General features: G+C 36.9%; 1 protein-coding gene across 2 annotated transcripts in view; it reads right to left on the bottom strand.

Moving 5' to 3' along the window:
- Positions 1–7,199: 7,199 nt before the first annotated feature.
- Positions 7,200–17,156, bottom strand: part of SMARCA1 (SWI/SNF related, matrix associated, actin dependent regulator of chromatin, subfamily a, member 1) — a 29,397-nt gene continuing 19,440 nt past the window's right edge. For both annotated transcript variants that reach the window (XM_027687038.1, XM_027687040.1), the window contains exons 19-24: positions 16,692–16,814; positions 15,016–15,148; positions 13,949–14,067; positions 13,537–13,749; positions 8,371–8,481; positions 7,200–7,674 (exon numbers count right to left, since the gene is read on the bottom strand). In XM_027687038.1, coding sequence (XP_027542839.1) covers positions 7,603–7,674; positions 8,371–8,481; positions 13,537–13,749; positions 13,949–14,067; positions 15,016–15,148; positions 16,692–16,814 — 771 coding nt within the window. In that variant the 3' untranslated portion in view covers positions 7,200–7,602. The remainder of the gene's footprint in view (positions 7,675–8,370; positions 8,482–13,536; positions 13,750–13,948; positions 14,068–15,015; positions 15,149–16,691; positions 16,815–17,156) is intronic.

Here is a 17,156-nt window from a genome sequence, read left to right as displayed (position 1 = left end):
GTTCACTACAAAGTTACTTGCAGCTCAGTAAACTTTGACATGTTTCCATATTACAAAAACAAAGACAAAAACTTATTTATTCACTTTTTACCTCATACATCCCAAATCAATAATTGCATCTATTGATCAATGACATAAATTCAAAACTTTAATTTACATTGAGTACCATAACCTAATAAGGCAGCAACAACTGAATTTGTTGAAATCGATTTTCATTTCCAACAGAAAATCTTCGGGCCTGTAGCATAATAAGATGCAGTACATGGAGCAGTTAATTATCAATGAGCATCACAAAAAGCTAAAATTAAATTCCTTTTTGAATATTGAAAGAAAATGTTGAGTCTCCAGGGCTGATGTCAAGCAAAAGAAATTTCTTGTACCTCTTCCACACATTCAAGTAATGTTAATCATTCCTTTGTAACATAAATAAGTAAAATCATTTTAGAGATACGTACCTGCAGAAGCCATAAAATAACAATGAAACATTTTTAAAGGGTAGGTTTTTCAGTTTTTTTTTTTTAAATTCCAGCAACATAATTTTAATAGTAAGTCGCTGAAGAAAAATCCTGAGGCACAAAGGGATGTTGCTTTTCGTGGTGTAGAGGTGCCCCCCTTCAAGCAGCCATTGAATGTGCACGAATCCAAAGCCAGTACAGACCTTGCAGGCTGTCTCTGAGCTGCTCCAAGTGTTGCACCTGGTGCCATACCAGCTAATGCAACTTTTGAATGGGAAGACCTACTCAAATCACCTCTCACGTGGCAGCAGCCAGCCAAGAAGTTTGCAGGTATGTTTGGGAAGGAGTGGCAGTTCTGTGGAGACAGCTGGACTATTGCCCTGTCAAGACAAAAATCTAAGCACTTGCGTAGAGCACCTCAATATTGCCACACCACCAGCCTTGTTCACAGTGAAAGGAGCTTCTCCGTCTTCCTATTTCCTCCTTTTAGATCCAACACCACCACCTGGGGTCTGAATGGGTAAGAACATAAGAGCACTGCAAGCAGGATAGAGAGGAGAAAAGCCCAACGCTGCCCCCACAAGCTGTGCTCCACCCCAAGGCACATGCACAGCTCCAATGCATTCATAACTCCACTCGCTCAGCAGCAAGTTACAGTGGCTTTACTTTAAATTTCAGTTTACTACCAATAAAAATAGATAGATTTAGCCATCAAATCTCCTGTTAAGTACACACAGATTTTCCCAGCTCAGCACAGGCAGTTTTTTCCAGGATTCAACCTTTTCCCTCCACATTTCAAATGTCAGAAGAGGAGCCTGCCGTGGGAGCAGGGCTTGCACAGGGACTGGGAATTGTGCCAAGACACCCCGTCTGTTAATTTGAACAGCTTTCCAAGGAGCCTCTGAATGAAAATATCCATGATGTCAACTGACCCAGCGGGATTTGAAATAAGGCCTAGAAGCAAAGGCTTAGTCCCAACCAAGAGCACATCACATACCTGTGCATCTTCCTGCTCCTCACAGGGACTCCACCACACTTCCATCCCAACACCAGTCAGTATTTAAAGCAGGTTACAAGAATAACTTGCAATTTGTCTCTCCTCTGTTTTCCAGCCTCGTAAGCGCCGCTCAGCACGTGGCAGCACAGCTTCGCATCAGGGTCCAGGACTGGTGCAATTAGTGTGTCCAGAGAGGTCAGAACAACAGGTGCCTCCAAGGAGGGTTTGTAACCTCCAGTCAGAGACACAGGAATCAATGGTAGCCTCACATGGATTGCAGAGCAGAAGGGAAGACCAGACAATCAACAGCCTCCTTTGTGCCAGGGCACAGGGCACTGAATGAAAATATTAATCCGCATGTTTTTAATCCTACAGGGCACTCAAGGTTCCCAAGACCATGGATGGCCTTGTTCAGTTTAAGGACTAGAGGTGTCACCTCAAGTCAGAGAGACCCAGAAGACTTCTCCTGCCACCCAGAGCAGAAAATAGGCAGGCACAAAGCCACAGCAGGTTGAGTTTTTTTGAAGAGTTGACTGAAAACAAGGGGAGGGGATGCTGAGTAGGCAGGGGAACAGACACATGCTCACACCAACACCCAGGCTAAAAGGTCCCTGCAGCATCAGGGCTCTTGAAGTGGGCATCACCCCACAGCTCTGCCCAGGTTACACCCCACCCATCTGAAACAGCCTTCTAAGTAAAAAAAACCAATAAAACTCCCCAAAAAAACCCAACACAAAAACCCCCCAACAAACAAAAATCCCTGACCAACAACCCTCAAGTAATAAAGACATGAAAATCAAGGTATCTAGAACATCAGAAGGTCATTTTAAGAAAAAGTGAAAGCAACAGTTCAAAGGAAAGAGAAATAACAGAAGTCTTACTGGACTCTTAAACCCTCACTGTGAAGTCATCTCCTGAGGAATATCCACCTGTTCAGCTAAAAAAAGAAGACACATAATGAATGCCATTTACCAAACTGCTGAGCGGAATTTGAGATTTTGTGGCCTTCAGCAGTGTCCACCTAATTAACAAATGAGAAGACAGATGAAGATGACTTTTCAGTCTATTTTCTTACGGGAAGAAACTGCCATGTAGAGATAAAAGAGTCTGTTCCCTGCAGAAGGTGTCTAAAGCCCAACCGTCCCCAAAACACCGAGTGCATCTAAGAATGATCATCATGTGACAATACCGAACTCCACAGCCAGGATCACTGTTCCCATCAAAATGTTCTGTTGTTTGAACAGACCATCTCCTCCAGGAGAGTTGGCAGGTACTGCTTCCAAGAAAATCTTGAAAACAGTAGACTTTAGTGCTGGCAGCCCACCCCTGAGAACATGTAAGAAGCAGAAATGAGCTATGGGATCCTGCTCAGCCTGGCAGTAAGCAATGCTGTTTGGAAGAACTACAGTTCTTGTGGTGAACCGGACAATTGTTTTGGCTGCAACTGAGGACAAGATAAGGTGGAACCACATCTCTATTCCCAGCTCCTTCATCCTGGTCTAGGTGCCTCACTTGAAAAAGAGTGAGGTCTACCAAAAGTCACTGTGAAGCTGAGAAAATTGCTGCTAGCCAATGCCAGGATAAACTGGTCTTCCAGAGCTCCTTACTGCCTCTCTTTTTTTAATGGGGTCATCCTGAGAAAAAAAAAGTGGAAAATTGAGGATTTGTTTAGGGCACGCACCTCTGCAAGCAGAATATCTACCATGTCTACACCTGCAACAACATAGTTCATGGTTCCTACCATTCTATGTCACCTAGACTTAAGCTTCAAAGTATTTCATTTTAGTAACACACCAAAGATATGAAATAACCAATATACTTTAATACAGGATCAACATACATTGTACAGTACTGTACTACAAGATAACACAGGCAAGGCTGTCACAAAAATATAGGCACTACTAGTATATTGTTTTAGATTACAGGAAATTATAGTTTGAAAGCAGACATGGAACAACCATACAGCCCTTACAGCCACCATAGCCTGAAAGTTATGGGAGACACAATAGCAACAAAAACAAATCAAACTATCTTGAACAATATCCAAGTGAGTGGGCCCATGTGTACCAGAAGTATAATTACCAGAAGACATCGGGTTCTTATTAATTTTTATTTTCATATATGTACAACTTAAGAAACAAATCTCAATTTGAAAAAGTTCAGAAGTTACCTTTGAACAACACAATGTAGACATACCTTTGAGGCAGCAAATATTACTTCTATTAAGGCTCTCATGAAAGAATGGATATCATGCAAATGCAATTAAAAGAGTACATTACATTTCAAAATATGCAAACTAAGTTCAACTTTAACTCTTTCAGAAAAAGAACATAACAAACATTAGAACTGTGACCCACTAAAGCATTTACATACATGCTTGAAGCTAAGTACACGGACTAGATAAACTTAAGTAAAATGTAACAACTGTCACATTCTCTTAATCAGATCAGAAGTACAGTCAGCGATCCATCCCCTCCAGCAACACAAGTGCCAATGTCTGCACCAACCTTGTCATTTTACATTCACATAAACCGGTACTAACTGCAAAATTCCATGTTTTTTCAGGCTGTAAGGCTTTGGCATTTATTTATGGCATTTACTGAAAGTACTTAATCCCTCCACTGAACATGGGCAAGAGGCATGCACAGAGAGCGCCTGTAACACAGCAGTGCCCAGCAGGAACTGTAGGCACTGCACAACAAAGTTATTTCTATCAGGCATTTAGAAAGATTCTGATTAATTTTTGCATACTGTACCCCTTGCTTATGATCTCAGAGTGAAAGTTGCATGTTTTTTTAAACCACAACCAGCACTAGCACTAAATCAAACAAGCAGTGATAATCTATAAGAAAAAAAATTCTTACTTAATATTTTAGTATAGTAAAGCTACTTGTGCAAATAGTATCTAAAGATGGTCTAATATTACCAGCAAGAAGAAAGTTCATTCCTTCTCTGTGTCATCACAACAAACTAAAATTAAATACAATGAAGGTGGTCAGCAGCATGACTTTTTTGGTGTCATCACTAATATAAGACAAAAATAAAAGGACTGATAATTTGGAAGTAATGAATACGCGAAAAAGAAAACCCACCACAATTGTCCTGACTCTCCCAAGATGTTATGTGCACTGCCTGATGTGTGAAAGGTGCTAGATGACTTTTTCTTTCTTCAAGCCTAATGCTAACACAATCAAATTTTAGTTGTCTGCTGAACAGGAACTCATAAGTTATTTTCAGAATTTTATATCTTGTCATATTTTTGGCAACTCTCAAATTGCCTAAAGGCCCAGACTTTTCAGAAGTTTTGTATCACATCACATTCAGTGCTTACTAATTTCTTACAAACAGTATTCCTCACCTAAGAAAATAGCCGTGAAAAATAGGAAGATTCTCTCATTTCCACCATCTAATTTTGAGTCACAGCAGCAGCATATCATTTAAGATACTGCTAGGCACATACTATGTGTGTACCTGCAACTAGAGGAACAGAAAAGGGACAAGAAAGATCCATTTTACTTTAATCCTGACCAGCAGCTGTTAGCAATTTTCTTTAGTTATCACTGTAGGACATGATGGATGGGAAGACTCACTACGCTGAGGAACTAGTTTATAGTGTACAAGTGCTCTCAAGGACTGTTGTTCAACAGCACATTCAGCTTAACCAGGGACTACAGACTGTAAAAGATAACAGGTAGCTCCTGGGAGTATCTATCATTCTTCAGAGAAGCTGTCTGGTCAAGGGGATAATATCTGGAAGAACAATTGCATGATCTTTTGCTATATAACTTGTATATCGTGTCACTGAGGAGGAGAAGAGTGAACATTAACTCAAGTGGTAACTCAAACCAAGAAATCTGCATAAAAGAACATGTTGAGATATTACCATTTTAAGTCTTTCCATACACTTTGCAACACAGAGAAACTGGATACACAAAAACATGCAAGTCAAACAAAGCTAATCTACAATAAACAAAACGAGAATACACATTTCAAGACTTAAAACATTAAAATATTCATCCAATGCTAAATAGGAGCAATGGAATAAGCTATAGACCTAGCCATGTAATTCCATAAAAATTTCAAGTGGCTCTTTCAGCCTTTATTTTTCTCCTCTTTTAACTGGTTTTTATAATTTCAGGCCATAAACTTAGTAAGTGGCACATGAGCTGAAAAGCAAATGTAAATAAGGCATCTTCCTCTCTCTATTAATAGCAACACTCTAGGGATTTGTGATTATATATGTACATAGCTGCACAGCCTTCTCCCCGTCCATAATTACATGAGATGTCCTTCTCCCAAGGATAAAGCAGGATGTCAACTACTCCAATACCAAAAGCATCAGCTGAAGAGACAAGCTTCTTTTCTGAGCAGACCTATCCCATCTGGGTTGCACACTCATGGAAAGCACACACTGACACTCATGACTAACCTTCTGCCTGAAGTTGTGCCCCATCATTATCAGATGTACCTCTCCACTCATCAGATGAACCTCAACAGAGGAATACCCTTTTTTACACTACAAGGCATACAAATAAAAGCTTATTAATAACTTGGTCCCAAAGCAAAAGCTCCATTCCAAAATATATTCAGATTAATAAAATTATTAATCTTTTAAAATGCTCACTCATTTTAACCCAAACCTTAAACAGAGAGACCACCAAGAAAAGCTGGAAATTACTCGTCAAACTTAGAGATACTAAGATACTAATCCCAGAAAACTTCAAAGACATACCAATATATTTTAAATGACATTAAAGAACATGGGCAGAACTCAAGAACTTTATTTTATAAAGTCCTGAATTTTACAAATACAGAAGAAGGTACCCAATGCAAAGCACGAAATACAAAGAGTTTAAAGAGCTTTCTTCATCTCAAAACACCTCAAACCACCGAAGGAAGCAAACTGCACCAGAAGAAATGTACAAGTAAGTCTTCAAGGGAAGTACCATGTAAAGCACACTGCATTAATCTAGACTTGACATTATGAGGGCATGTCTCACTGCAGCAAGGTCCATACTAAACACCAGATCAGAGACAGAACATTAAAGTAAAACATTAGATGTCACAGTCACTGTTCTCCTGATCTGGGAAAGGCAGAGACTCCAAGGTGAGCAGAAACCATGAACCTGCTTAGTAAAGGCCATTCTTGCAAAGTCAAAAAATCATACATCCAACACTTTCATCCCTTCATTAAAATAGAAATACTAAAAAGGAGCACTCCATAACATATCCCCATTGCTTCTGACTGACATGTTGAATCAAAGGTAAATGCAGAACTTCAGTAGAGATAATCAGAGCAACAAGGCAGCATAGCTGAGCAGCCTACCTACCCAAAAATGAATTATTTTGTTTGCTACTTAAACAACCAGAAGCTGGTAGTTGACTACTTCCTTTTATTTGGCATAGAAAAGTTTTCATCTAGAGGTCATTCTGAGAAACACCTCACCCTGTGTTTAAAAATGTATGAAGCCCAGCAGAATCAGTGATAAAATAAAAAAAAGGTGTATAAGTATTTGCTGGCTTTTCTTTTGAACATTTCAGGGAAAAATGTCCATTTAATGCTGACAGCAAACAAGGATGTCAGTCTAATTAGATTTTGTTCTGTCATGCTCCTAATCCTGTCTAAGCACTCCTGTGAAAAAAATCTGATTGATGATGAAGGCACAATTATACAAACCTTAACATTCTCTCTAAATGTAGCTATGCAAAAAAGGGAGAGAGGGTAGGGAAAACAAATATGAAGTATATTTCTCTTCAAATAATTAAGTCAGTTTATTTTCCAACAGCCATATAAATTTAAAATATGAAACAACAATAATACAGCTATAGAATCTAGGTTTTCTTTCAAAGCAGCAGCATATAAAACATATAAAAGCTAAAACCTCAGCACAAGCTTCAAAAAACCAAGGACTGAGTGAATTTTGCCAAAGACATGAAACTCACAAAATACAGTACACAAAAATACTGGAATGCATAAGATATAAAGCTACACATTTTAGGTAAAGAAGGCATTGAGAAGTATACAAAATTTGCAAAATTAAACCATGGGACTTGGGGGAGAGTACCATGAATACAAAGAAGTCGGCAATTAATACACGTAGATGGAGTGAAGAAAGTGGCAGTTTAATATTTAGCATTCAATTTTCAGGTTCACGACTTCACTTTCTTGGCATCTTTTTTTCCAGAGTTCTCAGCAGCCAAATCTGCTTTTCTCTTCTGTGACTAAAGAGAAAAAATAATTATAAATTTAACAAAATGGTGGCATGATTAAAAAAAAATTATACTTTTAAGTTTGTTACTGACTATTCAAAAGGGAGATATGTGACCCTAATGTGTTCTGGAGTTCAGTTCAGCTTTGCAGGATATAATGACACAGCAAACATAAATCCCTGATGTAGACACTTAAGTCTGCCACCCTTTTTATATTCTTGAATCATTACATGGTCTCAGTGGTGCAGGTACCACACATACCACGAATTGGATGAAAAGATCAGGACCTTGACTTATACAGAATTCTGATCTAAAGATGACAACCCTTCAAATTAAAGGAAGCACTTTCATTTCTTCTTCCAGCAACTACTATGCAGGGGAGGAGTAATAATCTGACAACAAATGAAACCAATATATGAGGTACAAAAGTAGGTAGAAAGTAGGTAGTGTGACTTTTTCTTAATAAGAGTCTTCCCCTGCTACTTATACAAAAGACTTTTCAAAAAAAAAAGCCCCAAAATACTGTATGTTGGGAATACCTATCTAAAAAATCTAGTAGAGCTGTGAATAGACAAATATTTCAGTTTAATCTCTCACCTAATGGCTTCTACTAAAGTAATCAGTGCCTATCATTATCTTTTACATTTTCTCACAAAATATAATTGAATTCTGCCCCACTAGAAGTAAAGTAAATGCTGCTAAACATACTGCTGTAACTTTTGCTCCTCTTTTCTTCTTTTCAGCTCTTTCCTTTTCCTCAATTTCCATATTTTCTTTTTCTATTAATGATATGAGAGTATTGCAGCGTCTCTGAAACTCCTAAAGAAACAGAAAACATCAATTTTTTTAGTAAATTATACAAATTCTCTTGTTTACATAAATATGTTCAAAATTCTTGAATCTCAAAGTACTTCCATTTTCCTAAAACATTCAATATTCATGCAGCTTAGTTACTGTTGATCTGTCTTTCCCTTAGTGTAACCTTTAAAGAGAGAATAATTTACTGAAATATTCAAATTCCTGACAAGGAGTTTTCAGGATTGTATCTTCCAAACTGACATCCCAAAAGACTGATCTGATCTTTCATCCTGGTTAGATGAAGCAAATTACAACCTGCCAGCATAGTATGGCAGATTTTAGGAAAAGAGGTCTTCAAGTCTATCTTGAGAAAAAGAATCAAAGCCACCTTAAGCAATAGTTTTCTGCGGCAAACAGATTAAAGTTTGGGGTTTTTTTGTGGTAAGACCCCGTAAAGCCCCAAATTGGCAAAAATCTATCCAGTCTGAAATTGTGAAGTCACTGTTGTATTTTCAAGCAGCACCCAGGAGGTGGCAGGCCCTAAATGCTTTTAGCATCAAGACTTGCAAGGCATCTGAAAGTGATGAGGACCCAAACAACTCAAAGTAGCTGCATTGCAGTTACTAATGGTCATCTTGCTTTATAGAACTCAAGTGACTCAGACAGTTTCTTGTACCCCATCTCAAAGGAAAAAATCTCTTACCAAATACCCAACAGTACCAATTTTTATTACAATTATTCAGTATATTCTATGTACATTAAGAACAGTGATTCCATGGGCTTTTCTTTCTAACTCAAAGCAGGAAGCTTTCGTCTGAGGAAAAAAAGAAGCTGGAAAAATATGTCTTATCTCTATTAAATTCAATTTTTGAACCACAAGCTATCCTAGAATTACCTAGCAGCATAAATCTTAACCTACAATGGGTCCATTTGCAATGAAGTGAACAGGTGACCTTTTTGCCCAGAAATTAGTCTCTATTTTCTCAGCATCTGTAACCTGTATATTGCCTCAGCCATCATGTTCCTGATGGGTAACAATGCAGCCTGAATGCTTTCTTGATCCTGAATGTTCTGAAACAGTCAAGCAAATGACTCATCTTTGAGACATTAAAATGCTCAAGCTTAACCACATTCTTTAAGTTCTACAGTTTCCACAGATTCCTCTACAAAGGATGCTCTGTGGCCTTGGGTGAAAGCTGTGTAATTCAGAATGGACACACAGAATCCTGCCACTACAAGAATTCTTTTTACCACACACACAAAAAAAAAGTGTTCAGGACGTTTTTCTTTACAACTCCCTACTAGAAATGTTCCAGTGTCATGCATGTAGCCTTGCAAACAGAGAATTACAATAAGTCTTTTCTATCACATTCATGTAAAAGTAACCCCACACCCACCAGTACAGGCTAAACCAGAAATTACAGTGCCATGCTTGTGCAGTCTCTCACTTCAACCAATGAAACCTCTCAAATTCCACCCAAACAACAGCTTTTAGACAAAAAGGCAGTAAGTCTGAGTAAACTTGAGTGCAAGCCATCGCCAAACAGAACAAAAGAGAGCCTCTGTCCCAAAATCCTATTCTCTACGGATGAATACAGGCAATAAAAAGTAATAGAAATAGAAAGATGATTGTCAATATGCCAGAAGTATTAAATTTGTGTACATTGCACTCAGACTTAGGAGCTGGGGTAAAGAGTGATGACAAGCTGGTTCATAACAACAACCAGCATGATTTTTACTAGTGTATGAGAAACTGGTTTGTGTTAAGTTCAAGACAAGCAACTAAACAGAAAGGATTAAGAAATAACCTTGATCCATTTGCTCAAGGCATTCAGAAAAATTCTCCTCTTTCCTGGGGAAAAATGTTTGCATAAATACATAGATTTATTAAAGTGTACAGGTTCACAGTTAGAATTTCCAGATGGATCACTACTCCAAAACATCTGCTGTGGACAGATGATGGACTCAAGAACAATTTTCTCTGGAATATCACAGAAGCAGTTGACAGTAAGATGTGACATGCACACAGGTTTCTTTACACACCAGAAAGAATCTGCATGATAAATCCTGCACTGAGCCACTGAAATTTCAATATGGACGGCTCCATTCCATTTTATTACTACAAAAATACGCTTATTTAAAATGCCTTGCACTTTTAGAGATGATCTTTTATTCTGTGTGGCCTGATACTTTTCTCTTTAGGATGGAAAGAGATAAGATGTACTTTGCTCAACCCTTCATAGCTGTAAAGACCAGTATTGCAATAAATAAGATGGGAGCACTGAACCATCACCTTCCGCATGAGTGAAGGCAGAGATGCTGACTTGGGAGCAAAGCTTTGTCCACAGGCCTGGATATTCCTGTATTTACAAAGGAGTCATTTGTCTTATGCTAGGTAGGGTTTGCAGAAAGGTAAAAAAGAATATGCATAATTTATGACTTCAGAGAACAGATACCTGCTTCACTACTGCCATGATATTTTGCATTCTTCCTGCACGGACAGAAATAAAAGAACAAAAAAGAACTGTGCTCAATTTAAAAAGAAAAAACCCTACAATCTTAGGCACTCGTGATCTCTTTGAAACCTTACATTTTGGGTAAACCATCTGATTTTGGAATAAATAAATGAAGCAGAATTTGTTTTTCAAAGAGAAATCTTCAGGAGAAGAAACACAAGTAATAAGATGGAAGATAAATTAGCTATTTGTATGGAATTCAAGAGACATCTAGTGGTTAGGACACAAAGTTTTCTCAAAGAGCCTGCTAAGTCTTTTTCAGAATTATGCTGCCCTTTCTATCTCATTTCATATCAGTTTAAATGATCACACGTGAATTTCAGCATTCTAAGAAGTCTTCTCCACTTTCACTAAACTTATTTACTCCTCTATAAATATTTGTATTTATATTTGGTTCATTAGTCTTGGTATCATGTGACTTTTCCAGCACATTTCTTTACCAAAAAAAAAAAACCACCAAACTAGTGCAAAATGGACCCATAGAAATTAATCCCCCCACAAACATCTGGATATTAGAATACATAGATTATATCAGCAATTTGCAGTTATAGACTACTAAACCATACATAGCATGACAATTTAAAACATTTAAGAAAATTAAATGCACACTGAAAACGAAAGATTGCTTTAGCTTTGTATTTTCATAACACTATTTTTCAACTGTGTGATAGCAGAAAAACTAAAAATATTAATATTAATGGATGGAATTTTACGAGAAAATCTAAGCCAGAAGATTCACTATATTCCCAGTGCCTCAATTTCAGCATTAGACACCACAGAACATATTTCTACACTTGAGCAAATTATTTCTATCCCCTTTAAAAAGAAAAGTATTCTGAACATAAGGATCTGCAAGGAGATTTAAATTGCATATTTAACTCCACCCCTGACAACTATATATCAACTAATATTAAAAGCCAAGCTACATTTTTAATTTCTAGTACCCATCTCTATGATTTACTTCAGTGAATTCCCGCATAGACAACTTGAAAGAAACTTCTTAATGGACTAAATATTGGAGGCTTCTCTCTTTATGGACATAATTTTAAAATCCAGTATTTCTTCAAACAGACATTTTAGTAAGTAATGCTTGTAATTCTTTTTAATTAAGGGCTAACTGCTGCACTATCCAGAAACACTTTAATTGCTCAAATATCAAGCAGAAATTGTATTGCATAATTACAAGCAGTACTGGGAGAAGCAAATATACCCACCTGTTCAAATACACATTTTAAATATTTTATCTTATGTTTTATTTATTCTTAGTACAGTACCCAGAACTCTGAAAGAACATTTTATAAACAAATCCTGAGGCCAGAAAATTAAGTCAGTAAACAACAATGCACAGTGGCTCTGCAAATGCTAGACTAAACTACTAAAAAATCCAGATTTCTATACAAAATGACATTTAAGTTATATGACTGCAGCGCAGCATTTAATTGAAAATTTGTTTACAAGACAATGGGGAGAATCTACAACAGCTGTATAAAGCACAGGGAGCCCCAGTCTCTTGTATCAGCCACAACCAATAGAATTTTCTATTCGAGCAGACAGAGAAGTGTTACAGCTCTCACTCATTGCAAGATTAAGTTATTTCTGGTATTACAGAAAAATTTGCAAGTACATTTTTCCTATTTAAACACATTCACGTGAAAACACATGTTTGTGTTTCTAACATAAGGTGCACTGATTTACAAATTTTACTCATAAGGAAAAGGAACTGAATCAGGGGAGGGCTAAACAAAAATCCCAGGTCAAAGCTAACAGTTTTTAGAATTGAAAGAGTTCCATATTCTGATGTTGGTACCTACATAGCTTCTTATTTGCAACCACCAAAGTTTCTGTTAGTGTTATCAATTCCCACCTAATGACTAAATTAAAAATTAATGGTTCTGCTCTTATGACAAAGGGAAAAAAAACTAAAATTCAGAGTACTAGTCTACTTGCTGTTGAACTTGCATTATATTCCCTAAGTACAAATAAAATCTTCAGAAAAGTATACCTAAAGAAATTTAAGCACTTTCATGTGATAATCCACATTCACAACTACAAAGTGCATTTTAAACCCTTTGCTTCAATTATTAATTCCTATGTGAATTCCTCAGACTTTTAGAAATTAAATACTACATTAGAAAAGCTGTTCTTTTTTCCAAGTACATAATTTAGATGTTTTCGGTCTTTAATATTGTCCAACAATTCTAAAAAAGTCGTATTTTAAGAGACATTGTTCGATAAAACATTCGAGTCTGCCATAAACTAACAAGGATATTTGTAAGTTTAGTCTACCTCTGCATATCCCTTTGGGTAACAAGGGACTTCAGCTTGGCAGGTTTTCTAATCTGTTTGTTTCAGTTGTATTGTGTTGTTTGCTGCACTAAGGGAAAAGGTTATTTTATAAAAAAAAAAAAAAGAAATGAAAATGAAAACCGAAGTTATTCTTTCAGCACTTGTTTCCTCGACACCAAAGTTCCAGCACAAATCCAAATTTTATGTGATGGTGCTTAAAAAAAAGGGAACAAGATATTTCATGTAATGCCTGGTCCATGTAAGTGATACCCACCATGGCAGTTCTGGATTTGATGAACCAGTCGAACCTGAACTGAGGCGCGTTGCGCACACACTGCCTCAGCTCCTCGTACACATTTTCTTTGTCAAAGCCCATCTTGTGCAACATACATATCAAAAATCTGTCTTCTTCTTCTGTGTAATTTTTTCCTTTGTTTGTTCCATACTGAATACGCAGCTGATGAAAAGGTGCTTTGTACCTTGCGATCTGAATGCAAAACAAAAATGAGGAGTAATAAACATACACTATTACATCAAGGATTTATTACATATTAGTGTAGATCACTGATAGATGGTATGCTATATAGGATATAAAGGAATACAGAACTCTCATCCCCAACTATTCCTTTTCTGAAGGAATTTGAAAAGAGTCAGCTGCAGAAAACAAAAAAACCTGGAGTGATTACTTTGGCATCGAGGGCTTTCTTGATACTGATCCTCCGTTGAATTCTTGCCTCTCCTCGTTCAATTTGAGCCATAATCCTCTCAATGTCCTGTAGTTCATTACAACGTTCCCAGAAAACAGCTAAAAACACAAAACAAAATTGTTGAATGTAACCTTCTCCTCTGCTCTTACTACTTTACTCAGTTAAGGCACTCTGGCAAAAAAAGAATGTAGCTTGTGGTTCCATTAAATCTTAAAAGATGTGATAATGCTCTCCCAGTTTACTATGCTAGCCAAAAAATAAACTTGCACAGACCCTTTATTCAGTACCCTTAAAAGTTAACTATAAGTAAAGGTTTAGTAAAAATTTCTAACAAATTTTACATTCAATATAATTAATTGTAGTCATTTTTAAGGACTGCTTTCCATAACAGTAGTGAAACAGGTTAGAGCCACAGGTGTAGCAGTAAAACACATTACTATTTTTGTTTTCACTAGTTATCTCTATGGGCAGAGACTACTTAGTCTATATGTTATAAAAGCTAGTAAACTGTGGTTTCTACAGTGACAACTTTTAGCCAATCCAAAATAAACTCAATGCTTTGAAGGGAACTCTTCTGAAGCTCTTCCTTTTTAACTATAAGAAGAATATTGCAAAGCTAAATTTTATGGTGTTTAGTAAAATTACATCCAAGAATGAAAGAGGAAGAAATCTGTACAAATTAAAAAGCATTTTGTAAATACAAAAGACAAAGATACGGTGTACTAGTTAAAATAGCAGAGATACAGCATAAAGAATCACATTGGCACTACAAGGCAACTTTACAATTCCACAAGTCCATGTTGTCAATGTAAATTAACCATGTATAATTCTAAATTTTGACTAAGGAGGGATGAAGGCAGCTGCAGATGTTTTTTATATCCTGAAAAATCAAGCTTTTTAACAGAATTAAGTCTTCTGAAAAAAATACTGTATACTGTAAAAAAAAAAAATTTACACACATACAAGTTCTGCATTTTAAAAGAACATGTAGCAAAAATGATGGTAATACTGTGTGATCAAGAAACACATTTCAAAACATCACAAACCTGAATACTCAATGACCTCCTCAGGTGACTTTCCTTCCACCTCACGGGCAATATTGTCTATATCGTCACGGCCGTATTTCTCATTAGCTTTGATAAACTGGTTAAAATCTCTTTTATTCCAGTTTGTAAAACCCTGCAAGCAGCAACAGATCAAGAAGGCGTTATTGGGAAGAAGGGAAACATTTTGCAAAATTTTGACTTATGTATGTACCATTTGCTCTGACAGGCAATGGCTCTGACACATCACGTAATTACAGTGGCTAATGGTGTTTCAGGATTTCTATAAACTCGCATTATCCAGGGGCTTATTACTGAATCATTAAAAGTCTAAAGAGGTTTTTTTTTTGGCATGAGTCCACATGCATTAGTAAGAGCTTTTTACCCTCTCTATTTAAACTTTTTGTGATATTTCTCCAAAGAAACAAGCTCAATGACAGTCACCTTTCAGCAGATACAAGAAACACATATCTGAGGAGTACAGGGTGAGCAATGCAATGTCATTACAAGTTCTTAGAGCAGTGCAAGTATCTAAAGCAAGAGCTCCTACTTCAGACATTTACAAACCTGGAACCAGACAAACAGTTGGATGAAAGCACAAGTATGTCAAGAAATGATCTCTAGTCCAAAAAGATGCAATCAAATGGAAACTCTAAAGCACTGTCAAACAGAGAATTTGTTATGTACCAAAGAAATCAATCCAAAACTGAAAAAGTAAAGCAAGATGCAATGCACAAAAACATCATCCAAGAAAGAGACGTTACAATTTAAAGACAGGGAAAGGAGAAAACACCAAGAACAAACAAGACAATCACATGTCTGAGCAGTAATCTGTAGTGCACTGAGTTTCTTTCATCACAGAAATATATCTACAAGGAACTCTGTCAGTTCTGCAGCTGAATAAATTCACTCCACAATTGGAGTGAATTTAGAACTAGAACAGCGTCTTTAGAACTAGTATAATATACAAAATACAAGTATTTCCTTTTAATCATTAACAGCAGCACTGATATGCATATCAGCACCAGTTTAAATATTTCCTCTGCTATACACAGGTGAAATTAGTAGTGAAATTGTGACCTTGCAATTTTCTTCCAAGGTACACTATTTCTTTCACAGAAAATTTCCTGAATCAAAAAATCCTGTTACTTTGAGACACACCATTCTCTGTAACAATCAACTTCTAATAAGCCTACTCAACAGGATGACCATGCAATAGGGCAAGAACTAGCCAAGGACAAGAATTCAGTCCCAGTATAAAAGGAACATGCCTAACAACTCAAGTGGGACAGAATTAATAGATGTGATGTGCCTTAGACATCTGCATAAACATCATCTATGTTGACAGAGGCTTGTCCTGATTCAAACCCTTTTTGATTAAAAAATCCATGCAAGTTACATGTATATAGGAGAAAACTGCTGATTGGGTTTCTGCAGGTACTGCTGGGTAGTGCATCTACTATACAAGTTCTGGCCTCAGAAACATTCAAGGACATTCAAGGAAATAGTAAATTTGTTCAAGGACAGGAAAGGTCCCTCAAAGCAAAACCAAGCAAAATCATTACATGTTATGTGCTTTCTTCTTTCAACAACATCAGTGTAGCTTTCCTGTGCGTATTTACCATTATTAGTACTTATTTGCCACATATGATGAAATACTTCAGTTCTTTCTATTTTACCTGTGTGAGAAGCTTTTCTTTTTCTTCAGTTTCCTCAGTATTCAGAGGCATAGACTCATCTATCTTCTTTTGCTCCTCCTTTTGTACCTGAGCTGCATTTGGAAGATCAGGATTCCTGGGGACCTAAAATCAGGGGTATCAGAAAGCAGTAGTGCAGCAATGTTATTTCAAAGACTGTGTTTTAAAAGTACTGATCTGTACAAGTTACCAAATGTGTTTTAGCTAGATCAAATCTTATTGCTTAAACCCTTCCTCCCAAAAATAGGACTAGATTTTGTCAAATGTCTTTTATAAATTTGTTATGCCCTGTACTCACCACTTCCACAAACAACTATTTAAGGATATTGTGAGGGGCAGAGCCCCAGCTCATGTCAGCTGTCGCAGTTCACTGATTTCAGTGGCACTTTTCATCAGCTAAGGACCTGCTGTCCCACATCCAATGGTTTATAATGCTGTATAACTACA

The sequence above is a fragment of the Neopelma chrysocephalum genome, unplaced genomic scaffold, assembly GCF_003984885.1.
Source record: "Neopelma chrysocephalum unplaced genomic scaffold, ASM398488v2 Primary Assembly neopelma1_73, whole genome shotgun sequence".
Taxonomy (NCBI): Eukaryota; Metazoa; Chordata; class Aves; order Passeriformes; family Pipridae; genus Neopelma; species Neopelma chrysocephalum.
Note: the sequence above shows the minus strand (reverse complement) of the source record. Positions and strands in the feature narration are given on the sequence as shown.